The sequence below is a fragment of the Natator depressus genome, chromosome 4 (assembly GCF_965152275.1).
Source record: "Natator depressus isolate rNatDep1 chromosome 4, rNatDep2.hap1, whole genome shotgun sequence".
In the NCBI taxonomy this organism is placed as follows: Eukaryota; Metazoa; Chordata; order Testudines; family Cheloniidae; genus Natator; species Natator depressus.
Genome location: NC_134237.1, coordinates 80,350,470 through 80,371,619, shown reverse-complemented (window position 1 = coordinate 80,371,619; position 21,150 = coordinate 80,350,470). Strand labels below are relative to the sequence as shown.

At 39.4% G+C, this 21,150-nt stretch overlaps 1 protein-coding gene and 1 long non-coding RNA gene across 5 annotated transcripts in view; one reads left to right on the top strand and one right to left on the bottom strand.

Annotated features, from left to right (window-relative positions):
* Positions 1–21,150, bottom strand: part of LOC141986611 (uncharacterized) — a 91,073-nt gene that overhangs the window by 25,662 nt on the left and 44,261 nt on the right. The window lies entirely within an intron of this gene.
* PDLIM3 (PDZ and LIM domain 3) overlaps positions 1,260–21,150 on the top strand; it is a 39,612-nt gene continuing 19,721 nt past the window's right edge. The window contains exons 1-3 of one of the 3 annotated variants that reach the window (XM_074951287.1): positions 1,260–1,628; positions 16,252–16,403; positions 18,528–18,612. In XM_074951287.1, the coding sequence (XP_074807388.1) occupies positions 1,536–1,628; positions 16,252–16,403; positions 18,528–18,612 (330 nt within the window). In that variant the 5' untranslated portion in view covers positions 1,260–1,535. The remainder of the gene's footprint in view (positions 1,629–16,251; positions 16,404–18,527; positions 18,613–21,150) is intronic. The other 2 variants (XM_074951286.1, XM_074951285.1) reach the window with 2 other exon arrangements.

The window sequence follows — 21,150 nt, the reverse complement described above, 5'->3', positions numbered from 1 at the left end:
CAGTGTTGTCATGTTGTCTGATATCACGTGAATATGATGGGATTGTATGACTGGTTTGCAGGCCTCTTGGACAACTCTCAGCTCCAGGATGTTTGTGTGCATCTGGGACTTGTGAGGAGTTCATATTCCTTGTGATGTGAATTTGTACAAATGGACGTCCCACCCTAAAAGGGAAACATCTATAATCATGTTTTCCGGGGTGGGGATAAAGTGAAGGGAATTCCCACACACAAATGTTCTCTGTTCTCCCACCAAGCTAGAGAGTCCCACACTCTTGGATAGGTGCAGGGGAGAGGGAGCATGACTAATTCATCCATATTGGACAATTATTATCATTAAGCCAAATCCTTAAATCTTTACCCAGTTTTCTCTCTGTCTTTACTCTGGCAAAACTCCCACTGATTTTAGCTGATGTTTTGCCTAATTAAATACAATGGAAAAGTGGAAATTCTATCTCAGTACAAGGACTAAGCCCTTAGCAGCAATAACAGACAAGTGATGTGGAGTCAAGGTTGTCAGTGGAGAACTGGAACAACAGGAACACTTGCAGACTAACTTTGCTAGTATAAGATACTCATGGGGAACTATAGCAGCACAATAGGAAAGGAAACATCTAAGAACAGCACCACTGGAAAATCCTGTCTCTCTTTTACAATCAGATACAAAAGAAATGTGAGTCAGGATGAAGCAGAAAGATGGAAAGAAAACATCAGCTGATGCAACAGAACCAACTGGGAGCCAGAGTGAGCTGCACAAACAGAACATACCTGCATAAGAACTAGAGTCCAAGACAATGCCAAAAGAAAGAGAAGTGGTTATCTATTACACTAGTTGCATTTTTGTTTCCAGGTCTATGTATAAGAAATATCTATGACATTGGTAAACATTTTCAAGCCAGCACAAACATTTTATATGTGTACATTGTACAAAACATTATAGCCGAAAACTTCAAATGAAGGGCTAGACAGACTCTGTGGTCAAGTAAATGACTGTATCACAAGCTGACTGAAATGCAAAATGATCATTCAGGAGGGTCAAAGCTCAATATTAATATTTCTTGTTAGGTGCAATGTTAATGATGCTGTGGTATGGTTAAAGCAAAGACAGTACAGTAATACAATCACAACATCAAAAGTGAGACCAGGTTGCTTTAAGAGAGAAACAGGAAGTTGTAACCTGAAACTTACTGAATGCTGGGCTGGGCGGTATACTGTGAAACAGCAAATAAAGTAAATCTATTTGCCGTAAACTTCACAGAGCATCCAGACTTTGTTTTACCAAAGTTGGTACTCCTCCTGTGGGTGGAGGAGACAAGAGACGGGTGACGTCATACAGGAGCAGGGATAAAGTGCTGTTTCTGCAGCTGTGGGATGAGAAAAAACTTCTTAGGCGTATAAAGGATCTGCTGCCCTGTCCAGCAAAGACACTGCTGACAGGACCTTTATTCCTACAGCTCAGCCTTCAGCTCCCTTTACCAAGCTAGGGAAAAAAGAAAAATAATCCAGTAATAGTAGCGGTCAGAAAATTGTTGTACAATGCCACAGAACGTCATTCTCCCAGGACCTGCTCCTTGGGGATTCAGACTGACAGGAGGGATAGATTTTAACCAGCCTTTGATCATAACCAGGGTATGTGTTCTTTTCTATTTCCCTTTTATTTATTATTTTTAACATTGTTTTAGTTTTTGCTCTTTGACTTTTCTTGAATGAAGCAATAAACGAGTGAACTAGCTGCAGGTTGCATTTATTACTGTTGTTCAAATTTAGAGTTGCTGAAAGTTGACAATTTTGAAATGATTTGTGTGTCTATGAATTTTAAAGAGACTGTTTTATCAGGCAAAAAGGGCGTCATTCGACTCCTGCTCATTCCTCCAAAATGAAATTCGAGTGTCAAGGGGACACTGGCAAGGTAAGAGGACAGTGTGATTTCGCAAAGCATTCAGATTTTCACTTTCCAGTTTCGGACCCCCAGGGAGCCAGAGACCAGCCTAAGATACTGACCGTACTGCAGCTCTCACCAGCCCCAGTAACTGGCCCATGTGATCTTTGGGAGAGAGGGGGACTTGGCAGCTGTTCCTTGTGTCTGGATATTTGTATACTAATCTTCATGTCAGCTTGAGTTAAGAAGAGTTTGTAATACAAATCTTTAACCAATTCAAGATCTATTTGTTGTGAGCAAACGCAGTGGGACCATGTTCCTACAAATGTACAGTTCTGTGTTTTCATTTAGTTTACATCAGTGATTTATTACAAAGTTATTCTATCATGAACAAGCAAGAAAAAAAATCCTATGCATTAACTAGTGGCTTTTAGTGATACTCAATATTAATCTCTTATAGTACTTCACATTTAAAGAGGATTAAGAACACAATCCCTCCTCTTTTTTATGTATTTTAAGATAGTATCCTGAAAACTGGCATTTATTTCAGAGGTTGTCACTTAATGACTGCAACACACAAAAATCTATTTTCCATTCTTAAAGCAATAGCAAAACATATTTCCTGTCCATTAGGTAAACTTAGTTTAAGTACATATTGTTGAATAGGGCTTTATGTGACATACATCAAATACCAGAATCAGTATTCTTTATTTTCTACTGGTTTACAGTACTTGCACATACTGAAAGCATGTTTCATTATTCTCTTCCACCTCATTAACATAGTTTTGGAAGTACTGCACTGAGACTCAGAATTTAGACAATATCTTAGTGCAGTATTACATAAGTATCAGAACTTGTAAAATAAATACCTCTGATAATGTCATGCAGTAAAAGTACGTCAAACAGGAGTTTATAGAAATGGTAAGCACCAAAATTCTACGGTAAGCACCAAAATTCTACAGTAAATTACCCTAGTGTAAATCTGAAGTAACTCCATGTAAGTCAATAGAGTTACTCCACATTTATACCAGCATAACTGAGATCCTGTTTTGCCCTTAAAATGTAATGCTCTTAATATATAAACTTATATGCTAAATGTTTGTTGTATGAGACATGAAAACTTTGGAGGGAAAAAAACCCATGTTGAGTAAAAAGAGTGAAAAATGTCTAGATGTATTGGGACTTTCATTGCCTTTTATGGACTTACAAGGGGGAAATAGTTTCCATTATCTCTAATGAAAAATATTTTAGCAGAGTCTGGTTTATATTTTCCCTTTGTTTAGATTATGTGCAATGAGGTTTAAAATTATACTAACAAAAGATAAATTACATTTATTGTAACTTTCTGAGGAATAAATAATTTTGCCATTGACTCATCATCATACCTACAGAGTGCTTTGAGACAAAAAGCTGCTGGTTTGTAGCAAGATGTCAATGCTCATTAATCATGTGTTTCAAGTGGAAGAACTGTTGATATTATGCTAGCTGCATGGAAACTTTTTCAAGACACCATAATAGAGACTCAACTTAAATGTATACCCCAAATTAAAAAACATAGTAAGAGAACCAAAAAAGAGCCACCATGGCTAAACAGCAAAGTAAAATAAGCAGTAAGAGGCAAAAAGGCATCTTTTAAAAAGTGGAAGTTAAATCCTAGTGAGAAAAATAGAAAGGAGCATAAATTCTGGCAAATGAAGTGTAAAAATATAATTAGGAAGGCCAAAAAAGAATTTGAAGAACAGCTAGCCAAAGACTCAAAAAGTAATAGCAAAAGTTGTTTTCAGTACATCAGAAGCAGGAAGCCTGCTAAACAACCAGTGGGGCCACTCAAGGACGATAAGGCCATAGCGGAGAAACTAAATGAATTCTTTGCATCAGTCTCCACAGTTGAGGATGTGAGGGAGATTCCCAAACCTGAGCCATTCTTTTTAGGTGACGAATCTGAGGAACTGTCCCAGATTGAGGTGTCATTAGAGGAGGTTTGGAACAAACTGATAAACTAAACAGTAGTAAGTCACCAGGACCAGACTGTATTCAACCAAGAGTTCTGACGGAACTCAAATGTGAAATTGCAGGACTACTAACTGTAGTCTGTAACCTATCATTTAAATCAGGTTCTGTACCAAATGACTGGAGGATAGCTAATGTGATGCCAATTTTTAAAAAGGGCTCCAGAGGTGACCCTGGCAATTTCAGGCTGGTAAGCCTGACTTCAGTACCGGGAAAACTGGTTGAAACTATAGTAAAGAACAAAATTGTCAGACACATAGATGAAAGTAATTTGTTGGGGAATAGTCAACATGTTTTTCTGTAAAGGGAAATCATGCCTCACTCATCTACTAGAATTCTTTGAGGGTGGCAAAAAGCATATGGACAAGGGGGATCCTGTGGATATAGTGTATTTAGATTTTCAGAAAGCCTTTGACAAGGTCTCTCACCAAAAGCTATTAAGCAAAGTAAGCAGTCATGGGATAAGAGGGATGGTCCTCTCATGGATTGGTAATTGGTTAAAAGATAGGAAACAAAGTGTAGGAATAAATGGTCAGTTTTCAGAATGGAGAGAGGTAAATAGTGGTGTCCCAAGGGGTCTGTACTAGGTCCAGTCCAATTCAACATATTCATAAATGATCTGGAAAAACGGGTAAACAGTGAGGTGGCAAAATTTGCAGATGATATAAAACTACTCAAGACAGTAAAGTCCAAGGCTGACTGCGAAGAGCTACAAAAGGATATCTCAAAACTGGGTGATTGGGCAACAAAATGGCAGATGAAATTCAATGTTGATAAATGCAAAGTAATGCACATTGGAAAACATAATCCCAACTATACATATAAAATGCTGGGGTCTAAATTAGCTGTTACCAATCAAGAAAGAGATCTTGGAGTCATTGTGGGTAGTTCTCTGAAAACATCCATTCAATGTGCAGTGGCAGTCAAAAAAGCTAACAGAATGTTGGGAATCATTAAGAAAGGGATAGATAATAAGACATAAAATATCATATATAAATCCATGCCTCTATATAAATCCATGGTGTGCCCACATCTTGGATACTACATGCAGATGTGGTCGCCCCATCTCAAAAAAGATATATTGGAATTGGTAAAGGTTCAGAAAAGGGCAACAAAAATGATTAAGGGTATGGAGCATCTGCCATATGAGGAGAGATTAATAAGACTGGGTCTTTTCACCTTGGAAAAAAACCAACTACATTTGATATGATAGAGGTCTATAAAATCATGACTCGTGTGGAGAAAGTAAATAAGGAAGTGTTATTTACTACTTCTCATAACACAAGAACTAGGGGTCACCAAATGAAATTAATAGGTAGCAGGTTTAAAACAAACAAAAGGAAGTATTTTTTCAAGCAATGCACAGTCAACCTGTGGAACTCCTTGCCAGAGGAAATTGTGAAGGCCAAGACTATAACAGGGTTCAAAAAAGAACTAGATAAATTCCATCTATGGCTATTAGCCAGGATAGACAGGGTGGTGTCCGTAGCTGCTGTTTGCCAGAAGCTGGGAATGGGCGACAGAGGATAGATCACCTGATGATTATCTGTTCTATTCATTCCCTCTGGGGCACCTGGCATTGGCCACTGTCAGAAGACAGGATACTGGGCTAGATGGACCTTTGGTCTGACCCAGTATGGCCATTCTTATGTGGCTTCACTCTGCTCTTGCTCCTGCTCTTGTGGGAGAGAGGTTTATGTTGAAGGGGGCAATTGAGTATTTGACTACTAAAAACCCATTTTTCTAACCCAGAGGATCACACTTACTGACTTAAGAATTTAAAGTTGGTTCAGAAACGTAGAAGCTCTGTCTATCCTTTCCTTCCCCAATCCTGATGCATTTTTCAAATGACTGAGCAGAAAAATACCACAGTGAAGAACTGAACCTGTGCTGCTACGAACATTAATTCCACATGCTGTGTACTTGACAGTTATCTCTGACAGAGACTGCTATGTGACAGAGAATAGATTTAATGCTTTGAACTTGTTATACCAGAATGGGGAAATTAATCCATTTAATCTGATATCCTTTCTTTAGCAGCGGCCTTTACCTGACGCTTTAGAGGAAGATGAAATCTTCCCAAATGCACTAGTTGTTCGTTACTATAATGTGATGGGAGGAGATTCTTTCTTGAACACAACTGGAAGTCAGCTTTTTTGCTTAGATTCTGAAGCATAATAATAGCCCTTACATTTTTAATCCTAACTAGTGTAACTGCAGATTTTATCCTTATTTATGAGCCTAATCAGTTTGAATCTTATTTAGCTATTGATCTCAATAATATCCTGCAGTTTTGAGTTCCACAGCTTAATTATAAAGTATGTATAAAATATTTCTTGCAATGCATGGAAATGTAGCAGTGCAATACTCATAGAGACAATACAAGAGACAGTTTCATTAATATTGACACAGTGGTGATGGTACATTCCATGCTTTTAATGGAATCTTTCTTTCTTCAAGAATACAAGATTTTGTTAATCTGTCATTTCCTGGGAAAATGTATTTAAGAAAGTACAATCTCAGTGAGCAATTTTATATGTGATGTAATACTTAAGAACTAAGAGAGAGAGAGTGCAGTGTTTTTCTGGGCAGTTACAGAATGCTTTCAAACACCATAGAAGCATAAATATCTTAAGTACTAGGAAGTGCAGTAATCTCCCATAAATACACTGCCTGGCAGTGGAAGCGAGGGATATTTGGAAATGGATAGGCAAAAATTACATATAAATGGTCTGTTCAGAGCACACTAGAGAAACTATTCTGTATCTGAAGGAAGTAATAATTCTGGATCTGATTCCACCTGCCTGACGAGTCATCACTGCTGGCTGCAATGACAGGAAATGGAATTAAGAAGCCAACGATTCTACACTTCATAATTAATTAATTATTTATTATTATTATTCCAGTAGTGCCCACAATATGCTAAGGAAGAGGGATTTATCAAAGGAGAAAGCAGTGGTCTTAAGGATCAGTTCAAGAGGACGTTCCATGAAAGAGCTGATAAGGGAAACTCTTCAAAGGGGACTAGGAGAGAAGAAGATAAATGAGCAGCCTAGGCTGTGACATAATAAGAGACAAAACCAGGTGCAGGAAAGCCTGAGTTTTGAAGGGCCTTGAAGGTGAGGACAAGAAGCCTGAGCTTTAGGGAGCAGAAAAATGTTCTTGGGGGGAAGGGAGGGGAGTTAAACAGCAAAAGAAATAATTCAATGGTGTAAGAAAGAAATTTCTAAATAAAATATCTGTGTCTGAATTTTTTAATCTCTATCATGTGTGTGCATGTGCGTACACACACCACATGTGTACATACACACTTGTGAGAGAAATAGTGGAATTCCAAATTTGAGAGATGAAATGGTTCTGCCGCCTATCACGTTCTACAGGCAGCTTCAAAAGAACTTAATTCCATGAGGATGAATTGTTCCAGTAATGTATTCACTTTGCTATTTGGTAGTGTGTAATATTGTTTTGTCGTGCAAGTAAAAAAGTATTCCTGTACTGAAGGTTTAATTGAAATTAAATGGATTTCTAGAAGTCAGTAGAGTAGTTTTATAGACTGGAATTGTACTGGGAAAGGCAAAAGATATTGCTTTTGATGAAGGTGTGAGTAATATGCACATTGCCCTGGGAAATACTATAGGCAGACAGACAAATTATGCATCTTTGTAACCTCTCTCTTGCAGGGTTTTTAATTCCATGTTTTCCAATCAGTGGTATGAGATTCTCTTTAGAACAAACTTCCAAAATACGAATTTTTAGACTTGTTTAGCATAGCAGTTCTCCAAGTCATCCTCTTGCTTTAATGTTAAGTCTCTCTCCTTAATCTAAACAAAAGCCTCAAAATCTAGATATCAAGCAATAACATCACGTTAGAAAGCAAAAACATCAAGAAAGCAGAACAGTTCATCTACCAGGGCACCACCATACTAGCCAATGGAGACCTCAAGAAGGAAGTGACATCAATAATAGGAAAGACATCCACAGCATTCACCAAACTCAACAAGGTATCAAAATCAAAGATATACAGCACCAGAACAAAATTGAGAATTTTCAACTAAAATAATCTTAGTATTAACATATAGCTGCAAAAGCTGGAGATCTACCAAAAAGTGAGACAGAAAACAAGACAACTTTAAAAATCAGTGTCTATGAAAAATTCCAGACACTGAATGGAAAGACTTCAACACCAACAAAGAGATCTGAAAAATCACCAACCAGCAGCTCATCTCCACCAGAATCAGAAGAAATCTCTAAACATATCTGGGGCATGTACATCACATGCCAACATGCAGACTCCTACACAAAGTTGCCAAGTGGAAACCAATTGGTGTGAGAAAACGATGGCACCTAAGAGAATTTTTAAGGAGAACCCTTTGTAGGGAGGGCAGAACAGCTGCTCTCCACACCATATGAAAGCGGTAGCAAATGACCGGGAGGTATGGAGTAGACTACTGTCTGCCCTGTGCGCCGACATTGGCATGGGAAGGATGTAACGGAATGTAAAAACAAGTGTCCTAAAGAGGCAGAGGGAAGACCCCTAAAGCAGCCTGGGAATATCGTTGAAAAAAAATTGCAGATCATCGGAAGCCCAAAGCCATATACAAAAGAGATATACTGTCAGAGAAAACAAGGCTGAAGGGCTTTATATTCACTGTTGTTGAGAGGAGGGATCTTCCTTCCCCAATACTCTTACAGACTAGGGCAGTGGTTCTCAAGCAGGCGTATGCAGAGGTCTTCCAGGGGGTACATCAACTCATCTAGATACTTGCCTAGTTTTACAACAGGCTACATAAAAAGTCAATATAAACTAAAATTTCATACAGAAAATAACTTGTTTATATTGCTCTATATACTATACACTGTAAGTTAAGTACAATATTTATATTTCAATTGATTTATTTTATAATTATATGGTAAAAATGAGAAAGTGAGCAATTGTTCAGTACTAGTGTGCCGTGACACTTTTGTATTTTTATGTCTGATTTTGTAAGCAAGTAGTTTTTAAGTGAGGTAAAACTTGGGCGTACACAAGACAAATCAGACTTCTGAAAGGGGTACAGTAGTCTGGAAAGGTTGAGAACCACTGGACTAGGGGATTCAAAAACTGTAGCAAGGGAATTTAATTTTTTAAAAGTTACGTATTTACTTTCCACTTACACTGCCCCAATGGCAACCCCAATACAGTTTATCCTTCATCCCAGGATCTCCCCTGTCCCTTGGACTTTACATGACACTATTCCATCAATTTAGTGCTACACTAGTAATATCCAACAGCTGGGACAGTGTGAAGTTGAGAGACATGGCCAGGCCACTTCTGAAGAGCTGAAGGGGCAGGGCTAAAGACTCCCAGTCAACAACCCAGATGACACTTACCCCACCAGCACACACATGGAGCTGCATCAGCAGCTACTTCTGAGCCTCAGTGGGAGGAGATTAATCTGAAGCTTCTCCTTTCCACAAGACCTCCCGAGAACTAATGATCTGATCTGCAGAGAGCAAGAATCCCTGTAGAGCACTGGCTGTTCAGCCAGGTGGGATTCTACCATATCAAGGGGAAAGGAAACACTGGAATCTGCTTAAAAGTGTGCTATTGTGCACGAAATTTAAAACTTTCGGCTAGTAAAAGAGTACAAAGTTTTGTTATGACAGTTTTGTCAGATATTTTGCTCCCCTCATATTTGCAAGAACTTTGGCCCAGATTCTCAAAGGTATAAGGTGCCTAACTCCTACTGATTTGAAAACCTTTCAGAATCTAGGCCTTTGCTCTTGTCCTTTCCACAGATTTAAGAATCTGTGATCACTCTATCACAATCATGCCCCACCCCAAGACAAATGTATTAACAACCTTTATAGACCTATCAGTTTAACTCATTTACAGGGCTGGCTGTAAATAGTGTTAAACCTGAAAACAGCTGATGGTGCATTTTGTAAGGAGACATTTTCAAATGTACTGAATCAGGAGCACTTTCTTTCATTTATTTATTTAAAGCTTAAATTTAAAGCTCTTATTGGGGTGAGAAACTAGAACCACTTTGGTACTTATTCATTTATTTTATTATTATTATTATTCATACTGTGGTAGTGCCCATAGGCCACAACCAAGTTAGACCCCTTTGTATTAGGTGCTGTACAAATATATAATAAATGGATGCTTTTAATGTGGGCAAGTTTAAATGCTGTCTCAAATTTAAATATGCCCCTGAGAAATTACCTTTCTAACAGATATTAGGTAGAGTGAAGTGTTACCTGATAGAAAGGTGGTTTTCAACTGCATGGTAGGAAAATTTGACAGAGATGTTCCATAGAAAACCCTGTGTAAACTTAAAGCTGGAGAAAACAGTGTTCTTGAAGTATTTCTTACCCCATTTCTTGGACATGGGAGGATGAAGACTGACTAACTCTCTTTTGGTGATTAGAAGATTTATGGCACAAATATTGCACAACTTTCCCTTACTTTTGGACCTGTTATCTCTGATACTTGGAACTATTGGTTCTTGTAGAAATGCAGTACAGTAGACAGCTTACAACGATGGCTTTCAGTCAATATTTGTGTGTTTACATACAATGAAAATCAGCATTGTTTGCTACACAGGTAGTACTATCTACCAGATTGTAGTACAGATGTAGTTGTGTGCATCTGGTATATTTAACAGATTGGAGAGTCCTGTTTTCTAACACAGGGCTAAATTGTGGTAGTTAAGCATGACCCTGTGTCACCCTAACAGAATTTCTAGAAAACACTGTGTTCTCAGGTTGGAACAATGTCTCTGTATCTTTGCAGAGAACAGTTGCTTTTAGTCACTAGAGGAATACTTGATTGGCTACCACAGGTTTTAAAGCATGTTTCCTTTACCATGAAAGAAACCATGCCAAAATACTATTGGGAATGTTATGAGTTGGGTGAAATCTAGTTCAAACTGATGTATGAACAAATCCTCCATTTAAGGTAGTTGTAAGAGACAGCCAAGGGACCACACTGAAAACAAAGCCTAATACAGTCTGCCCAGAAACTAGCATCATGTGGGCAGAGGGGTCACATTCAAACATGTGCATGGCAGTGTAAAAACACACAGAAACTGAGAACAGACATGAACTGGGAATGGGGGGAGAATAGGGAGAAACCCAAGTAGGAGCCTGTAAGCACATGTGATCATGGAAAAAACTAAAGAGATCTTTTGGATCTTGTGTTGACTGAAGAGGCAGTAAGGTAAGAAACTGCTTTTTTTGTTCTTGATTCCTTCTGCATTCACAGTCACAAGACTTTTTACATTATTTGTAAATAAACAAAATTGCATAAAAAAATACCCAACTTTACCAATTTCTACTCCCAACTGGAGCAACCTACTAGACACTGTATTTTAGCAAGCAGCTCAGGCCAAAAAGGGGTAACACTGGAGTCAGCAGTGGGATCCAGTTTCCAAGTAGAGAGACTGTGAGCTAGTGGTATTCCTGTTGAACCAAAATGCAACAAATAATGGAGGTTCTTGCAGAAATAAAAAATGGCCAGCAGGATTTAAAACAAGACCTCAAATAGGAGCTGGAGACTTCGCAAAAGGAATTAAAGACAAGACCTAAAACAAGATCTAAAACAAGAGCAGGAGGTTTCCCAGAAAGGGCTCAGAGAGAACTTGCAGGTTGAGATGAGTTTGTTGTATGGAGCTGCAACTAAAAAACACTTGGACAGACTGGGAAACCCAGTGGCAACACACCCGGGCTAGAATGGTAAAAGCAGATTGATGAGGTGAACAACAATCTGACTAAAGTTTTTCCATGAAGCAGTGGAAACCAAACAGGCTTTGGCCAGTTTGGAACTTGCTGAGATGAGTTGCAGCGGGGACTTGAGTTGAAAATTCAGGTCCAGAAGGAAATCAAACGGTCACAGATCACAGTGGAAGGTAGCTGTCTGGATGAGGAACTGAGCCAGCCAGAGAACTAGGGTAATACCAGATATTTACAACAATTTTCTGCCCCATTTGTAACCCACAGAGACTCAGAGGGGACAAGTCAGTTTGTCCCAGCTCAAATAATGAAAAAACTTCCTGGCAGAGGTGATGCATGGAAGGGCATGCGGCGTCACGTGACCCCCCAGATTGGCTGGTTGGCTTATACAGAACATGCTCACTTGGACTGAGCATGCACAGTAACACTGCTGAAGCTGGCTCCCCCCCACTATCAGCAAGCATGAATCATCTCTGCTGGGACGCTCATTTGGCTCAGTTCAACATTACAGCTCAAATGAATGGCTGGGAGGAGGGACAGAAATGGGGGTTACTATCAGCCAACTTGGGTGGCCCAGCTCTGATTGTGCTACAGAACTTACCTACAGAAAAAGAGACTGAGTTAGCCAGACCTGGTAAAAGCCCTTGACACACAGTTTGGAGCTAGCCATCAATCTGATCTGGCCAAGGTAAAGCTAAGAGGCAAGAGCTAGAAGTAGAAGGAAAGAAGAAATCCCACCTCAGCTGGCAGAGAACCTGCAAAGACTTATGTTCCTAGCATCGCCAGATACCATGAAGACTCTCAACGCTAAACTAGCAATGGATCAATTTATAAATACTCAGCTGGACTTGGATTTGCCGATCAAAATCAGCAAAAGGAATCCAATTTTCCACAGAACTTGAATCTTTTCTTGTAACAATGTCCAGAAAAGAATGTAGCTGCTAGTGTAGAAGATGGAAGCTGATCACCATGAGCCCTGTAAATACAGCTCTGTGGTTCCATATGTATGATGAAAGAAGAGATTATAATCTGGTTCAAGACCTTATTGAATAAGAAGATAAACTGATAAATTTGGTGTGTAAAACCGGGAAAATGGCAATAATGCAAACATTAAAGGAAACAGTTCAGTTAAATGTTGGTACTGTGACAAAACTGGCCACAGAAAGGATTGTTATCAATGTAAGACAGGTCAAGAGAGACTCTTGTAAGTGTCTAGTGAAAGCCTCTTTCCCAGTTCAGGAAATGAAGGAACACCAACCTAAAGGGGCAAAGGTTAGGGGAGATACAAGGATCAACTCCACAGATTTTGTTTAGATCTTGGCAGTTAACAACAGTAATGGGCGTATGGCTACTAACACCACAGAAACATTAACCCAGGAACCAATCCCTGTAACAAATCCCATTGCCTACTCTGTCCCCATATCTACTCTCGCAACACCATCAGCCACGCCATCAGGGGCTCATTCACCTGCACATCTACTAATGTGATATATGCCATCATGTGCCAGCAATGCCCCTCTGCCATGTACGTTGGCCAAACTGGACAGTCTCTCGTAAAAGGATAAATGGACACAAATCAGACATCAGGAATGGTAACATACAAAAGCCACTAGAAGAACACTTCAATCTCCCAGGACAGTCAATAACAGATTTAAAAGTAGCCATTCTTCAACAAAAAAAACTTCAAAAACAGACTTCAAAGAGAAACTGCAGAGCTACAATTCATTTGCAAACTTGACACCATTAATTTGGGCTTGAATAGGGGCTGGGAGTGGCTGGCTCACTACAAAAGCAATTTTCCCTCTCTTGGTATTGACACCTCCTCATCAATTATTGGGAGTGGACCACATCCACCCTGACTGAATTGGCCTTGTCAACACTGGTTCTCCACTTGTAAGGTAACTCCCCTCTCTTCATGTGCCAATATATTTATGCCTGTATCTGTAATTTTCACTCAATGCATCTGAAGAAGTGGGTTTTTTGCCCACAAAAGTTTATGCCCAAATAAATCTGTTTGTCTTTAAGGTGCCACCGGACTCCTCATTGTTTCTGTGGATACAGATTAACACAGCTACCCCTCTGGTACTTGGCTAATAACTGTGTAATCCATGTCAGGAAAGGTGTCTTACAAATTCAGTCTGTGAAATTCCCTGTAAAGATATGGCCCGGGTGGGATAAATCATTTGTAGGTAATTGGTTTGCAGTGGAAAAATTGTCCTGCCCCGGGGAGCATTATAACAGCTACATGCATTGGTAGCTTTCCAACAAAGGAAAGATGGAGAGTGGCTGAAATCTGTTTTGAGACCCAGGGTCTCAGGGTAATCTTAGCTGCTAAAACTCTTGTGGACCTGAAATAAAACCTGATCCCAGCTCGTTTGCTGAACATTTCTGACAAGCAGCAAATAGAAAAAAATGGAAAGTGATCAGCATGCTGAAAAAGGCTTTTGTGACTGTTCCTCTCTTGGCCTATCCATGTTTCAAATCCCCTTTCATATTGGACACAGAGGCTAGTTCTTACAGTTTGACGGACAGAATTTCAGCTTGCCTGCCTGACCACCTCCCTCCTCTCCCCCCCCCCCGCCCCATCTGAGAATGTAGCTGTGGAAGTTGAGGCTAGAAAAGTTGTTACAGAGATGGATTCCCCATTCAGATAAAAGGGTCTGCTTCAGCCAACAAGTTCAGCAGAAACGATAGGCATTCCTCAGGGGCTGACTGAAAGGTGATGTGAAACTATCCTGACAGAAAGACACTGTAGAAATGTAAATAGTTAAGCTTGTATCAGTAGTAATATGTTAAATTATTTCTTTCCGTTTAGGTTATTGGGTGTCATTATTTTAGGCCTCATTGGGGTGACAGGCAAAGCTGAGGTGAGTGGGAGGTATTATTGTAGGTGAAACCTTATTATGGGCTGAATTAAAATTTCATTCAAACTGATGTATGAACAAGTCCTCCATTAAGATAGTGTAAAAGACAATTAAGGGGCCACAACTAAAATAAAGCCTAAGAGAGTCTGCCCAGAAACTAGCACTATGTGGGTGAAGGGTTCAACTGGGTATTGTGACCAGGTGTGTGTAAGGCTGTGAAAATACATAGAAACTGAAACCAGACAACAAGGGAGAGAGGAGGAGGGGCAAGAAAGCTGACCAGGAATCTGTAAACACAATAGGCATGTCTAGACTGCAGCAGCAAGTCTCAGAACCCAGGGCAACTGACTTGGGCTCGCACTACCGAGCTAAAAATAGGAGTGCGACATTCTTGCTCAGGCTAGAGCCTGGGCTCTGAAACCCAATGAGGGTGGAGGGTATCAGAGCCCAGGCTCCAGTCTGAGCAGGAACATCTTCAGAGCTATTTTTAGCCCTGCAGCATGAGCCTGAGTTAGTTGATCCAGGCTCTGAGACTCGCTGCCATCATTGTTTGTGTGTTTGTTTTCAGGGTAGATGTACCCAATGTGATCCTGGAAAAAAACTAGAGAGAGAGCTTTTGGGTCTGTTTTTGGCTAACGAGGCTTGGGGGCTGTAACCTAAGAAATGCTCCGTTTGTTCTTGGTTCCTTCTGCATTGAGAGAGACAGGATTTTATACATTCCTTGTAAATTAAAAAGATTGCATGAAAGAAAATACCAGACTCCATCAATTTCTACTTCCAACTGGAACATCCCAAGGGACCCAAACTTTGACTAGCCGCTCGGGTTGATTAGGGCCAACAGGAGGAACAAACTCCTAAGTCTCTTCTCCTATTAAAAGCTGTTTTTTCTCTTACCCAGCAGTTGAGAATGATCTTTTGGTAAGGATAGAGGGGTAGCTCTGCTTCAACCTCAATGATGGTCAGTGTCTAAAAGGTACAATCTAGTCCTTAAAGACTGTGAATTAACAAATCTGTTGAGATTAAATGCTGGTGTGGTGTAAAATGGCTTATCTGGTTGGATTTTAAATGTCACCATAATATTTTTCTTGTAAATTAGAGGGCCTGTATAGAAATGTAGCGTCAATTTAGAAGTGTGTAAAATCTCATGTTCACAAGCAAGGATGACATCCAGAATTAGTGAGGGAGGTCCTTTTTAGGTCATAATTATAGTTGCCAGCCTTTCCTATTTGAAAATATGCAAATATTCTGTCTGGATTTATATTTTATTAGTTTAAGAAATATTTAAACCATTTTACATAGAAAAAGTATTGTAAAAAGCAAAGAAAAATTTAACAGCTACATACAAAAAATAAAGGAAAAACAAAGGGGATGCAGAGGAAAATAGATAAAACCTGAAAGCGTTTCTTCATGGAGCTGGATCTTTTAGGAAATGTGTATTAAAAAAACCAAATTTTCTTATTTTCTTTTCAAAACTAAGAGGTGACAGCTTAGCTGTAAAGACAACAGGTAGAATTAATTAGGAGAAGTGAAAAATTAGAGACAAAGTGTGCACTCTCAATTTTTTTGCTTGTTTTCGAGAAAGCATAGATATTCCTGCTGTAATTTTTGTTTTTAAGATTGGGATTACATTACATTTTCGTCTCAAACCTGGTAAAATATTGGAAAAAACACAGAGTATTCAAAAAGTGAAAATTACGATTACTGTTATTTAGAGAGATTCACAGATGTGCTTTAATTTAAAAAAAATAGTAAAAAATAATAGTTTTTTTCTTATATCTTTTAGATTACTCCAGGAAGCAAGGCTTCAGCAGCCAATTTAAGTCCTGGTGATGTCATTCTAGCTATTGATGGCTATGGTACAGAGAACATGACTCATAACGATGCACAGGAGAGAATTAAAGCAGCATCACATCAACTTTGTCTCAAAATTGAGAGGTATTTCATTATATGTATGGATCACAACATCATATTTACTTTCGGAGGAGACATTAAGAAACTGAGGTCTTTTTTCCTCTGATCTGATGACTGTCTAAGTAGACATTACATATTCCATGGATCCTTTCAAAAAGAATAAGGAATAATCTCATTGATAGTATTCCATTTCTTAACAGATTCCAGCATCTAAGATTCTGTGTATGATACTTCTGAATTCATAAGGGTTTTTACCCTTGCTGTCCATTGACTTAAATGGGTTTTGGATCATGTCTATAAATCCTGCACTATCAGTATTATTTTTGTAGCACCACTTATGCGAATGGAACTTTATAGACATACGGGAGACCAGAGGTTCAATTTGCACGATGCTGACCATCTCTTTGTCAATGGGAACAGCATCTCACAGGATCAGGCCATTACAATTTAGGGCCCCAATTCTGCAAACACCTATGCACATACTTAACGTTACTAACATGAGTAGTACCATTCACATCAATGGGACTACAGTTGGTAGTAAAGTTAAACACATGCAAAATCAGTTGCAGGATCATGGCTTAAAGCCTCAATTCAGGAAAGCATCTCTACTGAGGGTGGCATTTAAGCATGTGTTTACCTTTAAAGTTTGAGGTCAACATGAACTTAAGTACATATTTATAAGTTAAGTGAATGCGTAAGTGTTTTCCTGAATCAAGGTCTAAATTAAGCAGATAGCATAACAACAAATGACTCATTGCTTTATGCAATGCTTTGGGATCACAAGAGTGCAAGGTGCTTCATAAAATTATGTTTTCTGGGCCTAAATCTGCAGCTGTAGTTCTCAAAAAATTTCTACTAAAATTCTGTGCATGGGGCAGCTGTAAACTCAGTCCCCAATTTACCAGTGTTTTAAATATATGCGCCACAGATGAAAATTTAACTCAGTCATTAAATTGCCACAGAGATAACTTTTAAAATATGCTGACCATATTACTGCAGTTCTCCTTTTCACGTCAAGAAACATGTTTACTGGAGAGAACGCTGTCTAGTGGCTTACAGCACAGGTTTGGGGGTCAGAGAATCTACATTTTATTTAAGGCTCTCTCACTGACTTGATGTACGTCAGTGTTAGGGCCTGATTTTCAGACTAAGGTATGTGTAATTCAGCATGTAAAAATTCTAAATTTACACACATAATTACTACTATTATGCATGCCAAATGGGACGCAAAGGATCATTTGCAGTTACCCAGTATGCATACACAACTGTAACAAATCATGCTTAAATTATGCTTTTTACATATGTCAATTGCACTTACCTAATTTTGAAAAACAGGTCATAAGTCTCTGCATTTTCCCAATTGAAAAGATTGAAATAGTAATAACTTCACATGGTTGTTTTTCAGGCTTGCTTAATTCATGTTTGTGAAATGCTTTGAGAATCTCAGGTGAAAGGTACAGAGGGCCTGCTCCTGATATCACTGAACTCAGCAAAAACAACGAGGAGTCCTTGTGGCGCCTTAGAGACTAACAAATGTATTTGGGCATGAGCTTTCATGGGCTATAACCCACTTCATCGGATTCATGGAATGGAAAATACAGTAAGCAGGTATAAATATACAGCACATGAAAAGATGGGAGTTGCCTTACCAAGTGGGGGGTCACTGCTAAGATGAGAGTTGCCTTACTCACTTGGTAAGGCAACTCCCATCTTTTCATGTGCTATATATTTATACCTGCTTACTGTATTTTCCACTCCATGCATCCAATGAAGTGGGTTATAGCCCACGAAAGCTTGTGCCCAAATAAATTTGTTAGTTTCTACGGTGCCACAAAGACTCCTTGTTGTTTTTGCTGATACAGACTAACACGGCTACCCCTCTGAAACCTGAACTCAAGAAGAGACTATTATAGAGCCATACATAATCTTTAGTACAATGTATCTTCATGTATAACTTACTATGTATGTTTTCTGACTAGCAAATACACAAAAACATCACATAAGATTCTGTCCATGTCATTACAAGAATTTTATATGTTAAAACATTCAAAAGGATTTTTGAACAAACTTCAGATTTTAAGTTTGCAGTGTATATATTTCATGTATATATGCCATGTTTATGGGAGGGATTTTTTCTCTTATTAACAGGGCAGAAAGTAGATTATGGTCTCCACAAGTTTCAGAAGATGGCAAAGCACATCCCTTTAAAATAAATTTGGAAGCTGATCCACAGGTATGAAGTTTTATAAGTCACCAACACACTTCAATATAGCTTTTCACATTCTAAATTGTCTCATTCATTGTCATTATAATTCTTTATAGCACATTTCCTCCACTGTCTACTTAACTTGATATAAATCATAAAATATATTAAATACATGGACATAATTTTAAATGATTGACATTTTAAATTTCACATTTACATTTAAATGAAACCTAAAATTCTCTTGTGGAAAAACTGCAGAGTGCCTCAAACATTCTCTGAAAACTTTACACTTCACTATAGTTTTATTATGGAAAGAAAATATCTCCTTTGATACTAATGTTGTTTAAATTGCTGTATCTCTTTTTGATATTTCATCCATCATATTTTTAATTTCTTCAAATGGGACTAAAGGTAAAATATCAAAATTATTCAGTTATAATACCATAGTAGTCTTTGTGATGTGACAGTCAGTTGAACAGGGTGGTCCGGTAAGTTTGAGTCTCTTTATTTCAATTAACAATTGTGGCACCACACAAAGCCACAGAGCCTCAGAAAATTGCAAATTCTGAATTTGTGGAAGACTAAACTATTCAGATGGATTAGTCATAAACTGGAGCATTCTATCTATAGCTAAGAAAGGTAAAATCCTTGTCCCTGCACTTGAACAAGGCAAATGAAATCTGTTTGAATTCTCACCTGCCTAGAACTTACATAGATGTCCTTGTACAGATCTGCATGTGGGAGGGATGTCCAGCTCCACACTGATCAGTCTACAACTAGCCACTTTAACTGCAGCTCTAGAGGCTGTAGGGCACAGGTGGGCAAACTACGGCCCTTGGGACCCTCCTGCCCAGCTCCTGAGCTCCTGGCCCAGGAGACTAGCCCCCAGCCCCTCCCCCGCAGCCTCAGCTCACTGCGCTGCCGGCGCAATGCTCTGGGCGGGGGGGGCTGCGAGCTCCTGGGGCAGCGCAGCTGCAGAGCCCGGCCTGACCTGGTGCTCTGAGCTGCGCAGTGCGTGGCTGGCTCCAGCCAGGTGGCTCGGCTGTAGTGCTGCCAGCCATCAGTGCTCCAGGCAGAGCGGTAAGGGGGCAGGGAGCAGGGTGGGTTGGATAGAAGGCAGGGAAGTTTGAGGGGGCGGTCAGGGGGCAGGGGTGTGGATAGGGGGTGGGGCGGGGAACAGGGGGGTTGAATGGGGGCAGGGGTCCCGGGGGGGCAGTCAGGAATGAGAGGAGGGGTTGCATGGGATGGCAGGGGGCAGTCAGGGGTGGGGGGTCCGGGGATGGTCAGGGGACAGGGAGTGGTGTATGGGGCAGGAGACCCAGGGGGGCCATCAGGGGACAGGGAAGAGGGGGGGTTGGATGGGGGTCAGGCCATGCCTGGCTGTTTGGGGAGGCACAGCCTCCCCCAACCGGCCCTCCATACAATTTTGGAAATCCCATGTGGCCCTCAGGCCAAAAAGTTTGTCCGCCCCTGCTGTAGGGGATAGATTTCAGAACGTGGTTCGTAGTGCTTTGTTCCATTTGCCATATATTCTCTAACCTTAATACATACATATTATAATTTCAATCTTAGCTGGAAAAAGATTATTATTGTGCTGGCAGGACAGCATCAAAACAAATATTTAAATATATTATTCCATGATGGATTACCATGACTCTCTGTTCTACAATACATTTAGGAACAGACTCCATCCCAGTGAATTCCATGAAATAAGTGATTCAATCCTGCTCTGACAGGCTTTTAAACATGAATATAATCTCAATGTTCCAATTCTACCTATTTTTCCTAAATATTCTACAAACCTTTGTATTAACTAGTACAATGTATTTTAGCAAAAATAGTGTTGTAATTTTAGCAGTCTGATACAGGACATCAAGAAACGATACAACTATTTCAAATGCATAGTTTTGTGGGGTATCTAGGACACACGCAGAAGAAAAGGCTTTTCTAATGTTAGGGTTTCCTCCAAATGGAAAAAGCTGTAGAAAAAAAAATCTGAGTGACAATAAGCTTATACCATTATAATTCTATGCCTAAAGGAGACAATTTTTTAAAAACATATAATGTAGTTGAACAGTTAAGTACTATTTGGCAACAAGTTATTGAAAAGCTATCTCCATTACTGTCATCAGAAAAACTGCTTCTGCTATAGCAGTGGTTTTCAACCTGTGGTCCATGGATCACTATGGCTGCGCGGACTATGTCTAAGGGGTCCACGAAATGTTGTCATTACCATAGAACAGTGGTTTTCAACCTGTGGTCCGTGTACCCCTAGGGGTCCTCAGACTATATCTAGTATTTCCAAAGGGGTCTGCACCTCCATTCGAAATTATTAAGGGGTCCACAAATGAAAAAAGTTTGAAAACCACAGTGCTATACTAAACAGTCAACATTCATTTGCATGTCTACTTCTTCCTTTAAAAGTGAAATAATAAAAGTTTATATATAGTCAGCAACAGATAGGTCCTCAGAGTAGTAGTTGAGCTTGTAAGCAAATATGATGAACCATTTAAGGGAGTATTTATATTTTAAATCAAGTACAATCATTCTAGAGCAGTGGTACAC